The sequence below is a fragment of the Oryctolagus cuniculus genome, chromosome 1, assembly GCF_964237555.1.
Source record: "Oryctolagus cuniculus chromosome 1, mOryCun1.1, whole genome shotgun sequence".
NCBI classification, from domain to species: Eukaryota; Metazoa; Chordata; class Mammalia; order Lagomorpha; family Leporidae; genus Oryctolagus; species Oryctolagus cuniculus.
The window spans coordinates 183,262,806-183,288,156 of record NC_091432.1 but is presented as its reverse complement, the minus strand read 5'-3'; the positions used below and the strand labels follow the sequence as shown (position 1 = coordinate 183,288,156).

At 38.3% G+C, this 25,351-nt stretch overlaps 1 protein-coding gene across 4 annotated transcripts in view; it reads left to right on the top strand.

The window, feature by feature from the left end:
• The window catches only part of MLLT3 (MLLT3 super elongation complex subunit), a 392,438-nt gene extending 369,842 nt beyond the window's left edge, over positions 1 to 22,596 (top strand). For all 4 annotated transcript variants that reach the window (XM_070052927.1, XM_070052921.1, XM_051857400.2 and 1 more), the window contains 6 exons: positions 1,761 to 1,836; positions 3,636 to 3,765; positions 6,054 to 6,153; positions 13,465 to 13,536; positions 15,026 to 15,097; positions 22,311 to 22,596. In XM_070052927.1, coding sequence (XP_069909028.1) covers positions 1,761 to 1,836; positions 3,636 to 3,765; positions 6,054 to 6,153; positions 13,465 to 13,536; positions 15,026 to 15,097; positions 22,311 to 22,442 — 582 coding nt within the window. In that variant the 3' untranslated portion in view covers positions 22,443 to 22,596. The remainder of the gene's footprint in view (positions 1 to 1,760; positions 1,837 to 3,635; positions 3,766 to 6,053; positions 6,154 to 13,464; positions 13,537 to 15,025; positions 15,098 to 22,310) is intronic.
• Positions 22,597 to 25,351: the final 2,755 nt, after the last annotated feature.

Sequence of the window (25,351 nt, the reverse complement as noted above, 5' to 3'; positions counted from 1 at the left end):
ATTAGGAATGCCTAAAAGTGCTTCCTTGTGTCTGAGTTGGAGGAGGATGGGTGGAATTTGGTGCTTCTTAAGGAGACAGGGTGGGAGTTCAGCACTAGGAGTGGGGTGGAGATGAAAAATATTAGTAGTGAGAAAGTGCCATAAAAACTGAACTGAGATTCTTGCCTTCAGTTACTGGCTTCAGACTGTGCTCTTAGTTTGTCCTCCAACTTGATCACTCATTGCGGGAAGCAGAAAGGAGATGTATCTTATAAATGGGAAGACGTCAAATATTTTCCAGATGACATGGGTATGTAGTTGAGACCATGAGGACACAAGAAATGGGGTAGAAACAGTCCACTAATACAATCAAACTTATATCAACAGTAATTGGTTATTTTATTTTTAAATGCTGGGAAGACAGAGATCTCCCATCTGCTGGTTCACTCCACCTGGCCAGATTGAAGCCAGGAGGCAGGAGCTCAATCCGGGTCTGCTATATGGGTCTCAGGGCCCCAACTACTTGAACCATCAATTGCTGCTTCCCAGGGTATACATTAGCAGGAAGCTGAAATGTAGAGCAGGTCCAGAAACTTAAACCCAGACACTCCAGTATGGGACAAGGGTGTCGTCTATGGCAGCTTAACTGCTATACCAAATGCCAACTCTAAGTTATTTTAAAATAAATTTAGCCCTAAATATGCAAAAAGTACAAATGTGTTGGTGGTATGATCAGTTTCTCTGCACATTTCTGTGTACACATGTGCTTTACCTGTCTTTACCTACTATCAAGTCTCATAAAACTGACACATAGTGGAGTAGAGGGCACAATGAAGTGCCTTTAGTCACAGGTGCAGAGTGCTTGCTGCATGCAGTTCATTTTGCTAAGTATGAGAGGATAACAAGAAGCATGTGACAGGTCGAGTGCTGCTTTTTCAAGTGCTGGCAGTCTACTGTATCTGGGGAAGAAAATACACATAAGAGACAGCACAATACTGCAGCATGTCTAATAAACCGGTGATCTATCTAATACATTTTCAGTAGATTTGGAGTTGGAAGAAAACTGAGTTGGATGGGTCAAGGAGGATATAGAACTTGTTCTGGGGATTAAAGGATGAAGAAAATTAATTGATATTAAGAGATTGGGGTATGTGTGTGGCATAGGTTCTCTGCCATTAATAGGCTGTGGATTTCAAGGATAATTTTTATTTTGAAATAGTGACAACATTTTCCCTTGACTCATTTGTGGGACTTGGCTGAGTCTTGTTGTAAGCATTGGTCTCCATTTGTGAACTGTGTATAAATGGGGTTAGGGTTGGGTCATGGCCTTGGACCAGAGCGAAATTAACTGGCTCATAATGTGATTGAACTAATGACCTTGGCCTCATTACCTCTATGTTTTAACCAGTTGAGTCAATCAAACATTGCAGAAAGGGTAATCAAGGTATCTCTTTTCTGAGATCTGAATGGAAGTAAACAGGAGTGAAATTAAAGCCAGGTCCTCCTTCCTCATGTAACACCCAGTTTATCCCTTCATCCTTTGGTTTATACACTTGTTTCTGCATGCAATAAAAATATGGTAAGCAATAACAACAACAACAAAGCATGACATGACTCTCCTGTGTTATAGTATTTTGATGTAATGAAATTTGTAGTCATCTTTCTTGTGCACTATCAGACTGTTTTTGTAAAGCATGCTTTGAACAACAATATTGTCTTCAATGTCCGATGTCTAGTGTCTCATAAGTTTATTGATTATGCCTTTCTCTTCTTCTTTAAAGTCCGAACAACCCAGTCCTGCCAGTTCCAGCTCCAGCTCGAGCTCTAGCTTCACTCCATCCCAGACCAGGCAACAAGGTATCCACATCTCCCAGGCAAACTAGGAGACATTTTTCTCATAAAACATCTTAATGAGTTGATTTATGACCTATATTCTACTATTTTACTATTTGAATGATAACGTAGCTTTTATGCAGTTGCATTTATTTCCCCTAGGAATGCACTTGAGTATTGTTCTGATGTATGAGGCCACGCTCTAGAAATTCCCCTTTTTCCATTCCCTGCCATCAGATTCCCATTTTACAAAAGGATTATAGACACAGCCTTTTTCAGGGGGTTCCCAAAGGAAATGCAATAGCAAAAGCTGAATTCAAGAGGCTTTCCATAGAGAAATATGTTTTTACTCTTCCTCCTAGGCATATCTCATTGTACTTACTTTTCTACAGATTAGTAGACTTTTTTAAGCGAATGTTAATTTGATGAGTTAAATATATTTTTACCTCTACTCAAGAATGAACTCAAATTACGAATAAATAAATTTGAACTAGAATATTTAATTATATTTTCCATTTGGGTGTGTTTATGTAAAATCTTCAAATATAGCTATTTTTACATGAAAAAAGTATTATTATCAATTAATTTATTTTAACATCATATTAAATGTCATTTTTTTCCTTGATTACACTGAAATTGTAATGGTCTTGTATGTTTTAAAAAGGATTTAATTGGTGTGTGTGTTTGGACTAAGGCTTAGACTTCCTAAATAAAAGACAGTGATCATTTTGGCTATTCAGAGATCCTTTTCTACTGGCTTCCAAAGAAATAAGCCTGCTACAAAAGCAGACAAACTTGGGTTTTACAGACTGAGAGATTGCAAGAGTCAATACTTATTTTACTCTGAGTTGGTATTAGATGTCTCTAGCATAGATTAGATTTTAGGAATTACCTAATCCAGAATGAAAGTACCTCTCTCATTTATTCCCTTTACAATTTCTTTGATTAAAATTAAAAAAAAAACTACCTTGTTTCCTCACATTTAGAAAAGTAAAAATAAGCCACACTAATGAGTGAGTGTTGTGTGTGTGTGTGTGTGTTTTCAGTTCTGTCCTCTCCTATCCTAGGATAAAATTAGTCACAGCTTGATTTTTAATTTTATTGTTACCTCCATGTACTACTGGATACTATCTTGAAGTTTCTGGGCACCTGATTTATTACATGGTCTTATTTATGTTAATAGATGCTGATATTTTGCCAGGAATTTCTTAAAAGTAAAATGAAAATTGGCTGCATGAAATTATTGCAATAAGACCTTGTGCCCAAGATCAATATGAAGATCAGAGATAGGACATTGCACCATGGAATTGAAATACTTTATAATCTGAACTTGACTGAAATACTTGCATGACCTGAAATTGACCTTGAAATAAAAGGAACAGCTAAACCTTAATAGATCAAAAAGTACCACACAAAGGCTGCATTGCCAAGAACAAGTTACAACCACAGTGATTTATTAATCTCAACTTTTCAATACATGGATTAACCTAACAAAACATTCAATTTACTAATAGACCTTTATATTTCTTTTTAGATATATTTTTTCTTAGTGAAGAAAAATCTACAGGAAAAAAAATTGCTAGAAAATGGATAATCTTTAATGAGAATTTTGGGGAATCTGTTATGAAAACAATAATGTTTTCACAGAGGCTGAATTCCAGAAACTATCAAATTTAATCTTGTAGATTGTGTAAATATATAGAAGAACAATTATTTTAAACCAGTGTTCAGCACTGGTGAGCATTCTCTTGTTTCTGATATGGCTAAGTGTGTTTGAAAGAGTACTAATGTTTGACAGTCTGTGATTCACTCTCATTGCTCAGGTCCTTTAAGGTCTATAATGAAAGATTTGCATTCTGATGACAATGAGGAAGAATCAGATGAGGCAGAGGATAATGACAATGACTCAGAAATGGAGAGACCTGTAAATAGAGGAGGCAGCCGAAGTCGCAGGTAAGTATTTTGAGAAGAGGTTTTTTTGCATTGGAATCAGACCTTTTCACTAGACTTACAGCTATAATCACAACAAAGGTGTGAAACACCAAAACCAAGGCAGTAAATGGTCACATTTATTGAAAGCTTAGGTTCCTTAGGATTTCTATCATCTCTATAGGGAACTGTTTTTCCCTTTGCTCAGACAGAAGAGTTTTTTCCTCTAAAATTAATACAAAAAAAGTCATTTCAGAAGTCCTTGCTAGTGAAAGTATTTACCAAGTGTGAGGACTGTTTAAATGAAGTCTGTTTTCATTTGAAGAATCTGTGTAGGTTCGTTGCTGGAGGTAGGCTGAGAATTGAAGAAATGTGTTTGCTGTTTGTAGTTAGAAATACATAATTGGCTCCAGTGAATTATGTGTGACCTAATTAAAACTAGGATCACCTGTGTGTGTTTTCCAGCAAATAAATTCCTTTTAAGTGTGCTGACAATTAGGTTCCTTAAGTAGCTTTAATGCTGTGAGGCATAATGCCACATTATAAGATGGTAATTCATGTCACTTATAATTAATAGTCAACTTGAAATTGCCTTGAGGATTTTTTCTTTATCATGAAGAAAACAAATAGGTGTGCTTACTCTAATGTGTTTTGAGTAGAAAAATATGAATCTACTTAAACTTAGAATCCAATTACATTTATGATATATTGCATTTCATCTTTCCCATTATCCATGACTGCGTAGAAGGCCCTAACATTCCTAAAAAGAATGCAGTCTTAACCCAGTCTGGACAGATCATGTGCTCTTCTGAGTTGTCAATTCCTTAGTGTCTGTGAGAAGAGCCTCTGTAGGGTATGTGCCCTATCAGAGTGCTCAGTGACTCTTCCTCACAGCTGCACACAATACTTGCTTCTACGTCTTGTTTCCCAAACTCACCTGTCCATATTCCTTTTGCATGAGAGAAAAAAAAAAAGAACCATATGTCCTTGCTCTTCTAACATTTTCCTTAGAAGTCATTTATCTGAGAAGAGGGGAACCAGTAGTGGGGGAAAAAAATCCTAAAAAATGGACTGAAACTTGGGGTTAAGGAACTTAACACCAAACAAAATCCTGAACACCGGCTGTTGTCCAGTTTAGCTCATGAAAAAAATTGCATGACCTGTTTAGACAATTTCCCAAATTGTTATTTAGAATATCTGGATATTCTGTGGTTAGCTGTCACCCACCCTCTTACCACCACTACTCTGAGTCAGTGTGGGTGAATTCATACATGTTTGTGAGTTGTCTACTGTAGATACACATTGTTGGGGTGCTTTGCTTTTTCCTGGCCTGACATTTGCTGTTAACACAGCAGCACCAGTGTAACATTTGATCTTCAATGCACTTGTGAAATCTCAACTGTTTAATCAGTTTAAATACTCAGCCTTCCACTTCAGTCAAGAAGCATTTTACAGCAGCGCTTCAACTGAACACTTCATTAATGTAATTTAGTTAAGAAAAACAAGTTCCATCAGTTTTTGCTGAACGGATGTCCCAGTGTATCCTTTTCATTTCCTATCTTGTATCTTGTCTATCTGAATATATAATAGAGCTTGAATGTGATTACCTATTCAGAGTGAAAGAAAAGCTTTCCTGATTTCTAAAGCACTTTCTGTTTCTGAGAATATTATATTAGGTTACTATTAAACCAAAGAGAGGGAGCAAACACTGAAGGATGTTTCTGAAGGAGTACATACATTCAGCAGTGTAGAATAAAAAACTCACTCCTCTCAGGCTAAAAGGAAAAATTTTAATCTGAAAGGGAAAAAGTAGAGGAGGAGCTGTTGTTATTATTGTCTTCAATGATTTAAAGATGCTGTATTTTCTAAAGCAGTTATCCCAAACAGACTGTTTCTTATGCTGCTGTAGTGTATTTCCAATGAATTGCTGTATCAGTGTTCAGGACTAGAGAGCCTTGAATTGTGACAGTTAGAATGGTGGTTCTAACATGCTGCACCTCACATGTTGGTGTAGTAACAGAGCACTAACTTCGGGTGACCTTGCTTGGGCTTGAATTCTAGATAGAGCCACTGCTAATACCTCCGTGACCCCAGCTTAGTGATCTAGCCCAAGTCTATTTCTTAGAAAAGTAGCAGACAAAGTACTTTACACAGTTCCAGATGCAAAGTAAATGCTGAACCTGGTAGAATTTGTGAGTTAAAAATGAGCTGTCCAGTGGTGACTGTTTGGAGGCCTTGCCTTGAGCATCCATTTCCATGGATATTTCAAGGATAGTTATAGTGATGTGTGTGACTTCTCTCTCTCTTTTCAGAGTTAGCTTGAGTGATGGCAGCGATAGTGAAAGCAGTTCTGCTTCTTCACCCCTACATCACGAACCTCCACCACCCTTATTAAAAACCAACAACAACCAGGTAAATTGTGGGATTTGCATTTTTCCAGACTCTGTAGAACTAGATGTAATAATTTTTACAGAGCAAACAAATTTTTACACCTTTCTTTCAAACCAAGTCCCTCTTGATGGCAAATAAGTGGGCATCCACAATCTTAGGAATAAACACATGCTTGCAATAACAGAACTCCTCTGAGTTTTTGAGAGGATGAGTGTCCTCCGTTAGATGTAGGCTTAAGGAGGGGGTGACAAAATGTGTTGATCATTGACTCCTGATTTTTGTATATTTTACTCCTCAATATTAAGTAGGTGGCTTACTTAGAAAGAGTTATGACTTTGGGGCCAACTTTGCTATTTCTATTTTATTTAAGGTATACAAATTTCATGCATTTACTACTTTTGATTCACCTTCAACTTCTGACACTAGGTTTCCTCATCTGCAAATGACATTAGCCTTTAAGGTTATTGGGAGATTGACAGATAAAATAGAAAAAGAATGTTTTTTGTTTTTTTTTTGTTTGTTTGTTTTTTGAGAAAAAGAATGTTAGGCAGTGCACCGTACCTGTTTGGTGCTCAGTTGATGGTAGATGCCTAATATAGGTGCTCTGCCTCAGTTTTCTTGTCCAAGAAACAAAGGATCATCACTCAGGACTTGTAAGGAATAATTAATAAAATGTTGAGAAAATAATACTCTTTATTACGTTTACAAATTGAGCTAAAGCAAAGCTTATTCATTTGATAAGCATCTCAGAGTGTAGTTATTTGGATAAGTTCTGGGCAGAAATTTAAAGGCTGTGATGAAGAGCTTTTGTGCAAATTAAGATATGATTGGGGTATTTTTATCACTTATTAAACTGTTCAAGGGCTGGCTTTGTGGCACAGTGGGTTAAAGCCCTGGCCTGAAGTGCCGTCATCCCATATGGGCGCCGGTTCTAGTCCCGGCTGCTCCTCTTCCGATCCCACTCTCTGCTATGGCCTGGGAAAGCAGTAGAAGATGGCCCAAGTCCTTGGGCCCCTGTACCTACATGGGAGACCGGGAAGAAGCTCTTGGCTCCTGGCTTCAGATTGGCGCAGTTCCGGCCATTGAAGCCATCTGGAGAGTGAGCCAGTAGTTAGAAGACCTCTCTCTCTGTCTCTACCTCTCTCCGTAACTCTTTCAAATAAATAAAAATAAAACTTTAAAAAAATTTTAAAAAAACTGTTCAGGTATCATGAGTAATGTATAAGTCTCATTGCACATTAAATTGGTACTCTAATTATGTAAATTATTCTTTTTTCTTAAATATTTATTTATTTTGAGAGTCAGAGGTACAGGAAAAGAGAGAGACTGAGACAGAGAGAGAGAGGTCTTCCATCCACTGGTTCACTCCCCAGATGGCCACAATGGCCAGAACTGCACCAATCTGAAGCCAGGAGCCAGGAGCTTCTTCTGGATCTCTGACATTGTTGGCAGGAGTCTGAGCATTTGGGTCATCTTCTGCTGCTTTTTCCAGGTGCATTAGCAGGGAGCTAGATCAGAAGTGGAGCATCCTTATGGGATGCCAGTGTCATAGCTGGCAGCTATACCCACTATACTACAATGCCAGTCCCAATTATTTTTGTTTAGACAGATTTCCTACACTGCTACAATAATTGCTTAACTCAAATTACCACATGAATATTACTTTGAAAATTAAAGGACTGCATTTTTCTAAAATTATTCTGTTTAAGTATCCTACAGTTTTAGTTTTGCCCTTGCCTTTGTGATCTTTCTTTCATTTGGAAAGTATTGTATTCTAGCTGAAGACTTTCTCTTTATGCATTTTGTGTAAAGCCTAAGATCTCTCAACATTTAAAATTCTTCATTTATAAAGTTTGTCTACAACTTAAATCCTTTATTGTTAAGTAGGAGTTGTGCTGTTGCTCTTTACACCAGTTACAGTTCAGCTGCAGTTTCTTTGTGTCCTACTTGTGAATGAAAGCCCAACTTTGTCAACTGTTGCAGGCAGGGTATTCAACAAGTTCGTAAGTTCTTATTCCCCAACCTGGCTCCCTGCTGTCCCTGCTTCTCTCCATCTCCAGGGCCAGCCATACCCATGCCGTCTTTCATCACCACAAGTCAAGCATTTCAGGGAAAGTAAAAAGAGGAAGGATATAAACACTGTGGCTAATCAGTTGAGAAGAACACTGAGCTGGCTAACCAGATAACTTGGGATCCTTTTTTAAATCTGTGCTTCAGCAACAGCTGGCAAAAGAATAGAATTTGGACCCTTCCTACATTTTTATATCCAATTGAAACCAATTTAGGCTTTATTTCTGCTTCCAGTGGATGGTGTATGACAATTAGGATACATCAGCGTAGCAACGTGGCAATGTCAGGAGTTCAGGGTCCTTTTGTGCCCTCATTAGTTTCCATCAGCATCTCTCCTGACTAAGGCTGAGCCTGGACTCTCTTGCTAAGTGCAGCTCCGATAAGCTCCTTTCCTGCCCTTCAAACCTAGTGGCTGCCCTAAACCCTTTCTGAAGAGAGAGTCTTGAGCTGGCCCTTGCATTAAAGTTTCCTTTTTTTCTTTTATCAAACTGTTTTTTTTTTTTAACCTGTCTTGCAAAACAAGTGCAAAAGGAAATGGTATCATCCATCTGGAGTTAGTAGAAATTATTTTATCTGATTAAATAGCATACCAGTAGTTCCTTGGCATGTTTGAAAATGCAGCTTCACACATGTGAATCATCTATCTGCCAGTATTACTCAGTTATATGTCACTTTCTCCGTGTACTTATAAGCATAATAAGAAATCCATATGCTTTCACTTTTAGCCAGTCTGGGGTAGGATACATGTCCAAAGAAGTGTTTACCTGCTTAGAGCTGAGAATCCATGAAAGGGTTTTTAAGATTTTGCTTAGCACTGGTATCCTAACCCTCAGATCATCTGCATGGGATCAGATTTGATGCTCTTCCTTTAAGTCAGTGTTCTGGAACTTAAAAAACAAACAAACAAACAACAACAACAAAAACATTGTTATGTCTTAGCTCTCTGTGCTGACAGAGTGAAATAGTAATAATTTCGTAGAAACCTAGAATTCATTTAAGTTTCACTCTGGAAAGTGTTTTAGTTCTATATGTGAATGAGAGACAGACATCTGAAATTTCATATCAAATGAAGTAGGTAAAAACATGCCAAGAAGGCCTAACCATGACCTACATCCCTACCCCGCCTCTCAAGCTGCAGATTGATAATCGTCTCTCAAGTTTTGGTGAAGAACCAGACAAAACAGAATTGCCTATTGCCTTTTTTGAAATTTTCCAGAGATTAAAAAAGAGGGAATGTGCTAGTTAATTTAGACATTTTCTAACTACTTGGAGGAAAAAAAGTGAACAAAGTCCACTGTCAACAAAGCAAGTAATTAACCTGAGCATTATTAGGAGCTAATAATGATTATCAGCAAAGACCCAACAGTAGAGAAGCCATAACTGACGACAACTGAGTAAGTTATTGTTTTTCACAAAGGGATTCTGAAAAGAATAAAATCTTGAAAATTTTATTCTCAAGTCTTATCCTCAAGCTAAGGACAACAGAGCTACTAAACATGATATTCTATTTTCAGGGAAGGGGAGATCTATACATGGTGCATCTAAGTAGCCTGCTGGTTCTGTTTCCCTCTGTACAGTTTAATGAGAATAATATAAAGCATTGCACCCTTGTAACCAGAAGGGATTTTTTTTTCACTCCCAACCTCCCTTATGTGAATTTTCAAACAAAAACAAAGCACCACATCTTTCTTAGCCAGAAGTGTGTGTGTGTGTGTGTGTGTGTGTGCAGAAACAGGATTTGAAGGAAGGAAGTGATCCACTGGACCTAAGTTAATATTCAGAATATCATAAATCACCTGGTGGGCTGCAAGGCATTTTGAATGAAATTAAAAAGAATCTATCCAGTTAAACTGGTTTGAAATATGCCCGTGGAAGACAAGGTGTTGTACTTTTATATTCTGAAATCGTTTCCCTAAAGATAAGAAATGGTCATAAATAAAATAATTGTCTTCAGAATAGCTCAGCTCTCTCAGAATGAGGTTTTGACAAAGCTGTTTATTTTGGAGCAGAGAGAGATCAAAGACGGAAGATTAGCTGAGCCCTCTCTGGGCAGCCACTCAGTAACTTGAGGCGGGTCACTGACACCCGGAGCTTTTGTTCCTGCCACTGCAGCTTCAAAAGAAAGAAACTAGGATTTCAATGTATTTTGGCCTTCTTTGCTGTAGCATTTACGGAATGTGTGGGGTGGGACTTAAGCGCCCAAATGGTCTGTTTTCTGCTTTGAAGCGAAGGTGTCAGGACTCTAAAGCTAGTTAGTGAAGTTCCATTGCAATAGATGTCCTCAGTCACTTTGGCACCCGGAGTACAGTGAGTTGTGGAGCAGGACTCTGAAGGGGATGGGATGTGGATATGCTGGGAACACAATTCAGTTCTCAAAGGCACAAGGCAAGCAGGCAGGCACTGTTCTGTTTTTCCCTTCCCCTGAAGTCTCAGTGGATCCTCTGCATTACCCAGTGGTATCTGAGTTGTCGAGGAGTGCCATCTACTGACCTACTTACTTCTAGGTCTCTAAGCACTGATTTTTCCCTTGAGGTCTCATTTCCAACAACAATAGAGAGGAGGAAATTCTGCATGTAGTGCAGTGTTTGGTTTCCTTTTACAACAGAGCACGTTAAAAATGATTGCCTTGCCTCTGCTATTAAGTAATTTCCTTGGGTTGCCAAAAGTATTGTATTTTAAGTTAGCCTGGTCAGATAAGTCCCTTGGTTATCTTAATGTTCAAAATGAAGAAATTAAGTGTGATTCCCAGGAAAGACTGTTAGAAACACGCCTCTTACCCATGCATTGTTCTCAAGTCAAAGAAAAATATATCCTTGCAGAAATATCTGGGCTTTTCCAGAATGTTATGGGCTGATCTCAAGAAGAAGAAGAAGAAGAAGAAGAAAAAAAAACATTTTAAAAGATTTATTTGAAAGGCAGAGAGAGAGAGAGAGAGCGATCTTCTATTTGCTGCTTCACTCTCCAAAAGGTCACAATGGCTAAGGCCTGGACCAGGCAGAAAACCAGGAGCCTGGAACCTCATCCTGTTCTCCCCCATGAATGGTAGGGTCCCAAGTACTTAGACTATCTTCCACCACCTTCCCAGGCTCATTAGCAGAGAGCAGAGTTGCTGAGAGTCAAACTTACACTCAAATTTGGGATACTGGTGTTGCAAATGGCAGCTTAACCCACTGAGCCACAGTGTCAGTCCTAGCAGGTAAAATGTTGACCTCTTTAGTGTAACATTTTAAGGCTGAATGGGAATCATCTTGTTCATATCTCATTTCATTTTTGGAGCCCCAAAAACATTAATAATAAGCTAGGACCTGAACTTAGGCTTCTGAGCCCAATCAGTTATCTTGCCATTATCGATTCATAGTGGACTTACTCTTACAGTCTTCATGTAATGGAATGTGGGAGATCTGTGAACAAAACTGTGACTGAGTTAGGACAAGGATGGGGAAAGAGAAGAGTAGGAATGTAAAACTTCTTAAAATAAATCCTTTATTTGGCATTTTCCTTTTTAATATATGTTTCCAATTATAACAGCTAACTTCGTAATAAGGTTATAATGAAAAAGACAAATTATTTTGCTTTTTATGTATATATACTTTTGTAAACTCATCATTAATTTAGTGGTTCTTAGATTTTTCAAGCAAGGACCATCTAAAAATATTTCCTGCCTAGTCCTTACTTTTGAGAATCCTGTCTAATAAATGTGTTACATTTATTAAATAATAATTTGTTTTTCCTTTTTATCATTTAGATACATAGGTCCCCACCAAAGCTTTCATTATTCTTCATAACTTTAGTTGTCATCGTTCCAGATAAAAGAAAATGTGATTAGCTAACACATCTTTTCTTGAAGCCCGTAAATATTTCTTGGGTTGGTGCATCCCGAGTTGGGAGCAACCAGAGGAGCTGACAGCATTTTCATTTCCAGTGCTACAACGATTCACTGGATATGAGTAACTTTTCTTTTTTTTTTTTTTTTTTTGCAACCATACCAAATTTATTCAGAGAAAATAAACTCACAGAGGTCAACCAACTGCCAGCATGTACATAGATTGAACACGTGGCAGAGGGCCCAGACCCCCACAGGCTGGACCTATCTATATTTTAAGTGGGCTGAACTAGAGGTGGATGGCAGGAGGCAGAGATGAGTTTCTCCACACTGGTTCTTCAAGTTTGGCCCACTGGCCTCCAAACCTGGGGAAGAATGCAGAGGTTGGGGTGGGGAACAGCCCAGGGTGTGAGACTGAACTGGTCTCTTGAAAGAAGGCAGGAACAAGAACATAAATGGCTGAGGCTTATGTCCTTGTTCCATCAATCCTGACTCTTGAGTATAGATAAGGAGATGGGGGGCCAGTTTCTTTCTGGCTGCTTCCTGTTGATACGGGGTGTAGACATAGGGTGAGGATCTAAACTTGGGATCAGATTGAATGAAGAAGAGCAGTTTTGTGTTGCCCCTGCAATGTGGCTTGAGATATAGCAGTCATTCATCCCTGCAAGAACCTTTGGAATAAATTAATTATGCATGGTGGAAAAGGGAGTACTATGATTATGAAGACAAAAGGAGATATTAGAGACATTGCCCATAGAGGAAAAGATGGCCAAAACGAGGCAGAGTTACCTTTAAATTAGTGCTTCTTTTATGCTTTCAATCCCATCTCTTACCACACCTGATTTATTGGTGTAAAAGCAACATTCTTCACCCAAAAAGAGGCAAAGTCCTCCTCTGTGGGCTGTGAGGAGGTTTAGTCCCTGGCGGTTCTGGAGAACTGCTGCTGCCTATGAATCCACCTGATCCTGGAGATGAGACAGTTGCTGGGCATGAGTAACTTTTAAACCTGAAAGTCAGGTAATAAGAAGGGCATCTGGGTGTTCTTTTTTATCATTCCTGGTGTCCTGAGTACTGGTAGTCACGCTGAAACAGCAGAATGAGTAGGAGGAATTCTTGCCCAGGGGTACTATACTGTCAGTAGAACTCAGCTGTTGTACATGTGTGAGAGTTTTGTGCTGAGAGAGAGGCGGGCCTGGAAGCTTGGATCAATTTCCTTATCATCAACTTTTTTTTTAAGTGCTATTGCCCTGAGTCAGCATTTCAACAAAAGTAATTTATTTTCCACAGAAGTAAGATGAACAAAATGTGTAGAGGAGAAATGCCACTTGAAAAGCAATGCTATTGTATGACATTTCACTCGGTGTATACCTGTATTTATATGTCTAGTTAGGAAAGATGTACTTGAAGTAAAATTTAACATTGTCCCCTTTGATCCTTAGATTCTTGAAGTGAAAAGTCCAATAAAGCAAAGCAAATCAGATAAGCAAATAAAGAATGGTGAATGTGATAAGGTAGGTTTCTAGTCCATTAATATGTGTGCTGCCAAACCAACACGTCTTGGTTTTATTTGTGTTTCTCTTGTTCATCTTTGCTGGTCCTACTTTCATTTTCCTCATCAGAAGTGCCCAAGATTCCCAAATAATGAATTCTTCATCCCGGTGCTTTGTGTTTATTTAATTTTTTTCCATATCTTGCTTGTATCTCTGGTACTAAGCTCAGCCTTATGCCGTCACTTTCCAGTTTCTAGTTTCATCATTTCTAGCCAAGGGATTTCAGGCACATTAACTTGGAAGGTAAGAGAATCGTGACAGAGATGGTTGGGTTAAGGAATCTTAGATATATGTGAGCAAGATGTCAGATCTCAGTCGGCGCCGTGGCTCACTTGGTTAATCCTCCGCCTGGGCGCCGGCATCCCATATGGGTGTCCGGTTCTAGTCACAGTTGCTTTTCTTCCAGTCCAGCTCTCTGCTGTGGCCCCAGAGGGCAATGGAGGATGGCCCAAGTGCTTGGGCCCCTGCACCCGCATGAGAGATCAGGAAGAAGCCCCTGGCTCCTGGCTTCAGATCGGCACAGTGCCAGCCGTGGTGGCCATTTGGGGAGTGAACCAAAAGACCTTTTTCTCTGGCTCTCACTGTCTATAACTACCTGTCAGAAAAAAAAAAAAAAAAAAAAAAAAAAAAAGTCAGATCTCGTGTGGTGTGCATGATACACTCCGTGAGAATGAAATCTGACTGCAGGCCTTGGTCGGGGTTAAGTCACCTGGATGGCAGGACCCTATCATGCTTTGCAAGGTCAATGTGGATCTCTCTTATGCTTCACAAATCTTTTCTTTGTAAATAGTGCTTGAGATACCCATGCAGTTAAACTAACAGAGACTCACGAATCTGAGCATATGCAGAGAGATACCCCTCTATGCTTTCATGGGAGCTTTTCACAAACCAGATGCTTTGCATAATGGTCTCTATTTCTCATAAAATATTCTTCTAGCCTTCTGTCACTTGCATGCGTTGTTTGCTAGCAATACTTGTATGACCAGGAAGCCTTTTTCTTTTTTTAATAATTTGCCCTGACATAATTTACAGTGATCTTTGATACTTCCTTGTTCAAACTCAAACTTTTTCCTTTTATCAAAAGCCTGTTGGGATGGAAGGAAAAGAGTAGACAGTGATATTATGTTTCAACTCACAATTTGGCATTGAATTTCTCCAACTCTATGGAAAGGCATTGTTGGAGGAAGGTGCTTCTATTGACTTGAATTTTGTTGAAAACAAATAAATGCAAGAACTGACCCCCCAAGGGTTTTCAAAGAGGGCATGATAAAGGTAATGGTTGGGCCAATGGAGACTCAATCTGCAGAGGCCTTTGGGTACTGAGTCCACACAGTCTGGCAGAATGGTAGAATGAGCAACCTCAAACTGCTGCTTGTATGTTCTTACTTGTCTGGCTTTGAACTGCTTCTGACCATGCTTGTACTTTGTGGGGATTCCCTTGTTTTTTCAGGCATACCTAGATGAACTGGTAGAGCTTCACAGAAGGCTGATGACATTAAGGGAAAGACACATTCTGCAGCAGGTGAGAAGTGCAACCCTTTCCAGAAACTGCAAAACCTAGTGTGTCCTGGGGTGGTGTGACAGCACTTGAGGCCAAGGCAGCCCCCACCAGTCCACCTGGGTAATGCCACATGTACAAGTATTTATGGAGGTCACCTGGAAATCTGGTTTGGAGCTCTGTGGTGGTCACCTCCCTCCTCTGGTGCTGTGGGTGATGAAAATTGAGCAGTTTTGGAGGTGATATTGGGATGTAGCAATCCCTCAATTGGCTGATGTTGTAATGTGGGCTGAGAGAGGGGAGGGTAGAAATGCAGAAACCTTTGGGGCCTGGCTTCTGCTTCCATGGGAAAACAGTGATAAGAATTTCAGTCAAGTGTTATAAACATTTGTGATTCAATTTAGTGACCTTTTGCCAATGCTATTCTAAGGAAAATAAATATTTTCTTCATTTCCCTTATCTTGTACAGTGTACATTCTATTATAAACTCAACTGCAGGGTATTTGTGAAGTAGGGAAACTTCTGTTAGTACATTTGATATTTTGAGAAGATAGCATAGTTTTTAGTTTTCAGTTACAGTATATACCTTTGTTGCATTAACAGTGGCTATTGATAAAAGAATTTTTAACACCCAAGCTGAAGGCTTTGTGTTCTAAATTCCAGAGCCCATTTGTGGATTGTTTCACTGTTTGAATTGTTTTTTTTTTTTACTACTTTCAAATGACTTGAAGTTAGTACTTAATCTACTCCAGCTGTGCGTAGTTTTTTTTTTTTTCTTTTAACATTTAATGGCTGATGGTCACATTTATATTCTGTGTACTTTTTTGCTTAAATCTATAAATATCCACTTTCATACTTGCCGGATTTCCTGATTGGTCTGATAAGATTTTAACATTTTAGTTTTCGATTTGAACAAAAGACTGCAGACTTCAGATTCTTAATTGTGGATAAGTTGCATTTTTTTGCATTTCCTTTTAATTGAATATGGGTAGGAGAGCAGGAGTGAGCCGCATACCTTAGTTATAGTCTAGTAAGAAGGAGATTCAAAAAGTTCGTGGAAAATGGAATTGGAGGCTCAGTTGGTGTTTAAAGAATATTTTTAAATGCATGCATACTTTTCATAATATTTTTCATATGTATGTATTTTTCATATGTATGTATTCCCTCATATGTATGTATTTCAAAACTTTTTGTCTCAAAACAAAATATCTCTTAATTACATTTTCTATAGACTTTTTGAGATACCCTTATACCTTGTGCTAATATTTCCTTCCACTTTATTAGATGTCTTTTATAGAACTGAAAATTGTTCTGCCTGCCATTTACCGATTATTTGGGGCTACTTGACTGAATGTTCCTGGGAAATCTATTAGCTGATCTTTCCATTTCTTCCCAACACCAAGTCAGAACCACTGTGGAACACTTGTATATCAAAGGGATTAATCCCCAAATAGTGAGCCTCTGAGGAGGGTGAGGCAGATGTTTGGTCAGGATTGGGATACCTTTACAAGGAAAGTCCAGACAACAAGTCAGGGATAATAGGTACTTGGGCAGGGTCTTACCTTGGGGTGTCATTGCCATTCCCAATTTAATGTTGTCCTCTAGTGTGACCTTTGAAAGAATCGTGAACAAAAAGTAGCTTACTTGAGAATTCTATGCAAGTCGATTATTTTAGTATCCTAGAGGGAGAGAGTAATATCTATGAATTTTTAACCTGGCATAAAGGCACTCCAGGGCACACAGCATTTCACCCTAATTGCATTCCCAGGCTGGTTGAAAGCTCTCAGTGTTTGGCCTTTTGCCTTGTAATGCAGCTGAGGCTTGTGATTATGATACCATGATGCATGTCCTGTCACGGTTTACTGCTTAATTAATTCCTATTGTAAAACATAACACTATTGAGGACTAACGTTATTCTCCACCTTGAGGGCTGCTCATCTCGTGGAATGCATTCCGTAAAGACTATGTATTCTCCGGCATGCGGACTGGAACACCTGAAGCAGGGTGCACCCAGGATCATATCCTAGGTCCATGTCTGTTAAATGCATCCTATCCAGAAATCTGATATGACAATTTTATTTGGCTCACAAAAAGTGGTTAACAGCTTTGTTTTACTCTGAGAACATGTAGTCCTGGCACTCTGTGTCCAGTGTAATGAACAGAAAGCACTGGGTCAAGAGAACCTGTGTGCCTAAGCCACCTTTCCATAGAGTGAAAATGTGTTAGCATGGAGACCATCAGACCAGGAGAACTGACTACCCTGGACTCATTGCCACTTTGATTCTGTCTTAAAACCACATGGTCCACATTTATTTGCAAAGTGAGTTTGAGCACTTCTAACCTCCCTAGAGATTGAACTCTAAAATCTAGATTTGCATCCTAGTTGAGAGCAAAAAAAAAAAAATTCTGAGGAAAACCCAGACTTCCTTAGAGGATAGCTTATCAATTTAGATACTAGCTATTATTCTATAGAATTATCTTCAAGGAAAGGGGAGTGAGTGTGCATTGGAGTATTGTTTCTCACAGCACAGAGAATCCTCCCTGAGAATGATTTCCTCCATCCTGGAAAGTTATCTGTCTTGTCTAGCACCCTTGCAGATGGGATCCTGATGGCCTTTCTCTTAACCCAGAGTACAGTACATGTTTTCACGTGTACACAGCATTTCCTGGTCATACCCAAGGCCATTCTGCAGAAAGACCAACGTTATCTCAGACCAAATCTACTCCAGGCAGAAGTAGTTTCAGAAAAGGTTGTTCTTTACTTCCCACTCAGTGAAGAGGCTGCTTGGATGGAAAGAACCCTGGTTTAAAAAAAAAAAAAAATGATCAGACTAAAAATTACACATCCATGTTTTTATAATTAAAATCCAGGGAGAGGGAGGGAGCCACAGATTTAACAGTGGATCTTACCCTGTTTAAAACAACTAACCGGCTGCGTGGTACTCCCTGAAAGGCTGACTGGTATAGCAGGAAATCGTCCATCACAAACGTTTACACAACAAGCAGCATCAAAAGAATGAGCTAAGCAGTTTCCACATTCTTCCTTTTCAACTGCTAGACATACCTTGCACCCTTGCCTGCTTCCTTTATCTGCAGGTTTTATCTTCTATTATTATTTTTGATGGGGATTATTTATTGCAGTATGATACAGGGTAATGACACTAAAGTAAAGCAATACTATATCAGCAGAGAAGGCGTTTCTCTAATAAGGCAGAGTAGAATCTTTCAGGGACTAGTTGAATGTTTTCAGGCTTTGTGGCTTGTGTCATTGGAATAAAGTATGCTAATGTTGTGTTTCTGATTTTCTAACTATCAGGATTCCTGGAAAGGAATGTGCACTTATTTTTCTTTATGGAGTCTTTACTTAATTGAGTACATGGGTACATGCTCTAATAATTCAAATCATTAATGCTGTTCCCTTTGGCAAGCAGTCCCCAACCCCCTACTGCTGCCACTATGGCTGTATTTAGACTATGTCTGCATTTTCCTTGATGTGTTCTTACAGGTTCCCATGGAACCACAGGGCTCATTGAGTCAGAGTTATCTGATCTCCTTTCTGTTTTTGTGTGCATGTGGCTGCAGGCAGGGTAGGTCCCGCTGGTTGCAAGAGCAGAAGACTGGTGATAGAAGCACTGGACAGGATATTACAGTGCATATGAGATGACTGGGTTGAGTTTCCTAGTGGGCAAGGGTGTTTATTTGCTTTAAAATTAAATGACTTTTTTTTTCTAGAAGAACTTTTATTGCCCAGTTTTCTATTTACTGGCAAGTAATTACTGAGCAGCTATATTGAATCATAGAAAGCTGTTTTCTTAAAAGGGTGCGTTACTTGTCAAATTAAAGGGAAAGTGCCCCTACTTCTATTACCACCCACCCTAACAGTTTTTAGCTCTTCACTTCAACTACTTGCCTTCATCTTTTCATCTTCCTTTTTTCCTTCCCCATGTACATTTTTATTAGATTTAAGAAAAAATTTAAGAAAAAGTCTTTTCTGAGTTCTATTTTCTGACGTTTTTCATGCTCTGTTTTTGTGCTAGTAGAAGAACTAAACAGTCAATGGAGAAAGGAAGAAAAAGTACCAGGTCTGACAATTTAGGTATTGTTTAGTTACCTCCCAAATAGTTAAGGGATATGCTTTTATTTTTATAGTTTTCATAATCATATAGCACTTTAGAGTTTATGAGGAACCCTTATTTATCATCTCTTATTTGATCCTCTATAAAACCTGATATTGATAAGTAGAACAGGTAGCATTATCCCATTTTACAGATGAGGAAATTGAAGCTCGGTGTTATAATGTTCCATTCAGTGCCATTCAGACGGTAAGCAGAGTCAGAAGTTCATATGCCAAATTCAAGACTATTTTGAATGCTTTGTTGCTTACCTACTAGCCAGCTAGTTGGGGAGAGGTATCAGACTCTGTTGTACTTGTTGTTTGTTCCCATTACATAAATTTGAAATGAAAAAAGCTCTGAAGAGATTATTTATTTCAGTTCTGAATTTTACATGTTTTCATCAGGTCCATAGTGTTTCTATGCAGAGTCACAAATAAAATAATTTTCTATGTAAAATACATTAGTTCAATTGACATTAAGGATATAGTAAGTATATGATTGACATAGTAAGTTTGTATGTGTAGATATACCTGTGTGTTTGTCTTTCTGTTTGTATATAGATGTGTGTAGGTGACTTATGGAAAATTCTGTTAGCTATTAACAAATAAAACAAATGAGTATCTATTTTTAGGTCTTTTAGTTCTAATAGTAAGATCTTGTGTGATAAATTCCTACATGAATGATGTATGTTAACCATAATTGGGCAAATCTCCAATACTCTTTGGATGCATGTAAGGGAACCCTAGCTTCACTGGTTAGGCAAGTAGAGTTCTCCTCAGCCACCACCATGTACATAAAGCAGTAGGCCCAGAGGTTAGTAATACATGGTTGATGTGTTGGCTTAAAAGATGACACTGAGGGCCGGCGCCGCGGCTCACTAGGCTAATCCTCCACCTAACGGCGCCGGCACACCGGGTTCTAGTCCTGGTCGGGGCGCCGGACTCTGTCCCAGTTGCCCCTCTTCCAGGCCAGCTCTCTGCTGTTGCCGAGGAAGGCAGTGGAGGATGGCCCAAGTGCTTGGGCCCTGCACCCCATGGGGGACCAGTAGAAGCACCTGGCTCCTGCCTTCGGATCAGCGCGGTGTGCCGGCTGCAGCACGCCGGCTGTGGCGGCCATTGGAGGGTGAACCAATGGCAAAGGAAGACCTTTCTCTCTGCCTCTCTCTCTCACTATCCACTCTGCCTGTCAAAAAAAAAAAAAAAATGACACTGAGAACAGACTGTCTTCTACCGTCTCTCATACATTACATTCACCCTGTTGATGGGAAGATAGTTATTGCACTTTCAAGCATTGCATCTTTATTGCAGACAAGAGAAAGGGCAGAAAACAAAGAACACATGCCCATTGTCCACATCCTTTTCAAGAACTTTCCTGAAGCCTGGTGACTTTTTACAAATCAACTATAAAGAGTAGTGTCTACCAAGCACTGAAACTGGGTCTGGGGAGGTGACATTTTAGCTGAACTTGTTGCCACTCTTAAAATATTTTGCTTCTGTTAATAAAGAAAAATGGATAAATGGATATTGGAGAGTTAGTTTGCAGTATCCAGGGGTCATGGTTCCGCAGTGAAAGTAACTTGTTTTATTCTTGAAACCATAGATCCAGGTCTGTGAGACCATAGATCCAGGTCTAAAAACTAGTCCCAGAGAATGCATGAAACAAAAACAGCTCAATCTGGAGTTGCACATTTAATTGGATTGAGGCTTAGTAGTCTTTTGTGCTTCTATAGAAGTAAAAAAAAAAAAAAATTACATCAAGAGTGGGGTGTACATTTTCTTTTAAGAGCCACTGATCCACAGGGAATAGTTCACAAAATTTTTAAAGAAAGCTAATTATAAGAAGAGAAGGTTAAAAGTTTCAGTTCTGCTATTTTTGAACCTAGCATTTGGTAATTTAGGCTAAATAATTAAAATGATTCTCTTTTTAAAGATGATTGAACTAAAAAGAATAAGAAGCAACTGATAGAAAGTTAGTAACAGAATTAAAAATAAGTTGAAGTTTGCCAAGCATCCACTCTGTGAAAATATTTTTTCTATCATCCTGATGCTGATTTTCCTCTCTCTGTCACAACTCTTGCTAAAACCAATCCCTATTCCTCTTACATACTCACACCAAACCTCCTTAAAGTCTGTACTTTCCAGGCACTGCATCCATTTCTGACAAAATTACTAATGAAGTAAGAACAGAAAGACACTTTACATGATGAAAGACTCTTCCAAACCATTAACCAACATCATCTTAACACTGAAACTTCAGAAGTGTCCTCCTGACCTAGACGAGAGAACAGCATGCTGTCACCACGTCATTTCACAATTTTTCGGAAAGTTGGAGTGAACAAAATAAGAAATGAGGTGTAACTATCCCAAGTGGAGAAACAAGGATATCTTTTTTTTTCCTAGATAATAATTGTTGCCCCCAGATTCTCAATCAACAAAGATATAATAAATATATGCTTTATTCATGTTTGTGGAAGCATAGCAAAGCATACAACTAAATGAATTTTTACAAAGTGAATGCATCTAATAACCAGCATCCAAATCAAATAACCAAATAGGTCCTGTACCCCAGAAGGCTCCCTTGAGCCCCCTTTTTAGTCACTGCCCATTGTCATCAGGGGGTAAGAGTGTGAATGGTTTCTATTTTCTTTTTTGTGAATTCCTGTATTTTATAAATTTTCAAAAATCATATAATCAGAAAAAATGATCATTATGGATATATACATATCCATACTATGTATATAGTTTTGCTAAAAAGAATTTTTTTCATATTAATTAAGTATAGTCACTTTCTATTGAATCAGTAACTAATTGTTACAGGTGTCTTGAGATTTTGTCTCACCCTAACCACCTAGCCATAGTAAAGTATTCTGTTGATGACTTGAGAGCAGGCATCACTTTAAAGGATATGAAAAATGAGAGCAGGTAATCTGTTCTTATTGGGAGTTTTGGCTTGACTTACCAAATTGGCTGTGAGATATTTTGGTGCTATTTTTGGTGTAGGACTTTCCTGTCATATGGAAGAACCTTTGACTCTTGGTTCTTTATTTGACCCTCTCCATCTCTCTGTTTGCTTTTGGATGTCTGCTGCCTGTTGCCCATGCTTTCTCTTCTTTATTCCTCTAGATTGTGAACCTCATAGAAGAAACTGGACACTTTCATATCACAAACACAACATTTGATTTTGATCTTTGCTCGCTGGACAAAACCACAGTCCGTAAACTACAGAGTTACCTGGAAACATCTGGAACATCCTGAGGATACAAGAACTGGACGCATCAAAAACTCTTGTTTTTTTTTTTGGTTTTTTTTTTTTTTTTGGTTGTGATTTTTTTTTTGTTGTTGTTGTTTATATGAAAACACTCAGAATGATGCAACCAAAAGGGAAAAAATAAAAATCAAACAACCTTCAGCTTTATTTTTCTTTAAAAGCCAGTCATCATCTCTTGATAAAGGAGAGGTTAAGCAAACCAGCCTCAGCGGACCACTCTTCTCTCCAAGGAAATCCCCGGGGAAGAGTTAGCCTGGATAGCCTTGAAAACAAACAAATCAAACACAACACAAGAAAACTTAAAGAATGTGTATGGTATCATGTATCTCTCTCTGTGGTGGTTCATTCCACAGGATGAATGCATATTCAACACACTGCCTTATTACATAACTGATCTATTTATTATCGCATACAGATACTCTAAAGTTGTTGAGGGAATGACACCACCAGACATTAAAAGTACTTGGTCCCGTGGATGCTCTTTCAATGCAGCACCCTTGCCATCCCAAGCCCAGTGACCTTACTCGTGTACTGTGCCACTTTCCACCAACTTCTTCCAAGTCTTTAATTTGTTGCAGCCTCTAATTTCCACCTTTTGTTTCCAGTTCCAGGACACAAATTATCAATTGGGAGTGGGGGTAGGGCGATGGGGGAGGGACCAAATAGCCACCTTGGTTTTCTTCTTTGTGGTCTTTTTCCTGAAAGTTGGGACCGAGTCCTTGGCTGTGTTCATGTAATGATTCCGGACCATGGTAGAAAATGCACCAAATAGGATCATATGAATTGCTGTCTAGCCTTAGTCAATAAGCCTGTAGGACTTTTAAATGAAAATGTACCTGTAAACATCCTGAATCCAGCATTTTTGAGCTGTCATCAACATTCTTGTGTCTGTTTTCCTATAATAAGATTAGATAAATGTGGAAGTAAAGGCATTCTGCAGGATCATCATTTTTAAAAAGAAAAGAATTCTGGTTCTGTTTTCTAAACAAATGTTGTAGAAATTCTTGATTTGGATCTATTTATTAGTAAGAGATTCAACTTTCTTTAGCTGCCAGTGTGTTACTCATCTTTGCCATAAAACTTGGAATAAGAGATTTTTGTTTGTTCATATATGATTCTCTTAGACTCTTTTATATTTGAAAAATTGAAATCTTTCTTTGGGGGGGAAATCTTGGTTATTCTACCATAACAGATTATGTATTAACTTGTAGATTCATGGTTCAATATCTGTTTAGTTATTCACTAATGTTCCAGAAGAATCCCCTGTGTGGTGAAAGTAAAGATGGTTGGGGAGGGGGAGTATTTTTTGCTCTTGTTGTACCCTTCTTTTGAAACTAGAAATCTGTCCTGTGGCATGCAAAAGAAAGCAAATTATTTTTAAAAGAAAAAAAAAAGCCAAAGTGCTTTTGGTGTCATTATTCTGTCATCTCCGTAAATGGAGAAATGAAAAGGGAGAACAGCTTCCAACTTTTTACTCGAAACTCAGCTGAAAAGAAAAGAAATGAAGAAATATTTTTGGATCCAAAAGTTCATCACTGGCTCAGCCTTAAGAAAGTCTCTATGTGTGTTCATAGCCCAATGTCTCCCTTGCTTGTTCTCATGCCATATGCTGTCTTGTCATACAGAGATTAACTAGTGTCTGTACAGAAAATGGGCTTTCTGGACCCATTCTTTTGGGCAGTAATGTAAATGCAGATTGATAATGGAGTTATTTCTGCATTTTAAATAGGGGATTTTTCTAACATTGTTTCTGTCTATCCAAAGAAACTATTTTTTCCTTTAAAACAATTCTAATAACAGCCATTCTTGTAAATTGGTTTTCTGAAGCGTCCTCTCAGAGGACAAGTGTACTGTTTCAAGAATGTTAGGATTCTTAATGATGATTGACATGAACTGTACTTGAAGCATTTGTTGTGTCATCCACTTCTCAATGTATAATCACAGAGATACTTTCTGAGTCATTTTGGACTTTAGTTAACTATCCAAGTGACTGATGAATTGTATGGTTTGGTTGTATTTTGTTTTTAACTTTAGGGGAAAAGGGAGGGCAATACTTATATGGAAATATTTGCAAAATTCAAAAATCTTTTTAAATTTTTACTGCTTACCCACATATTTTAATTAAACCAGAAATTTATGTGGTTTAACTAATGTATCTGTGTAGTTTAAACTAAGAACTTACACATGTAGTTTGAGTCATTTTTATTTTTATAACAATTTTTTGGCAAAAATTATAATTTTTTCATCAGTTACTAACAAAGAACTAAGGTCAGAAAAGAAATGACCAAAAGTTGGGGGGTGGGAGAAAATATTAATGGCAGCTATTTTAGTGAAAAATTTTAGGTCTGAAAACTAAGTAGGAAAGCAGATATCTTCAGAAAATCATAAAATGTTAGTTTGTAAATTGATAACAAAATTCAGAAGAATTTTCCAATTTACTACTCATTGAGACAATGAATTTTCACAAAATTCTGATCAAGTAACAATCATGTCATTGATTTTTTTTCTTAAGTGGTACTCTTACTCTCATCATCTAATTTTTTTTTTAAATACAGAAATAGTAAATCCCCTTTCAATTGATCTCAACGATTTGTAATACCTCTCTTAAGGTAACACGCTCAACTATGCCACATCTATGTACACTAAAGAATACCTTGACACACACATAACCTAACAGTGGCTTTGATTTTTTTAAGCACAAGGGGAAAGTGGCAGGGCTTAATTTCCTTTGTGTATGTGTGTGTGTGTGTGTGTGTGTGTGTGTGTATAAATAGATGTTTCAAATAAAATTGGGTGAATGTGAATATTATTTGAACCGGAGTATGATAAACTTTCTTAAATTTTTCCCCAGTTATTTGGGGGCGGAGGGGATTGTATGTACAGAACTTCTTTCCCT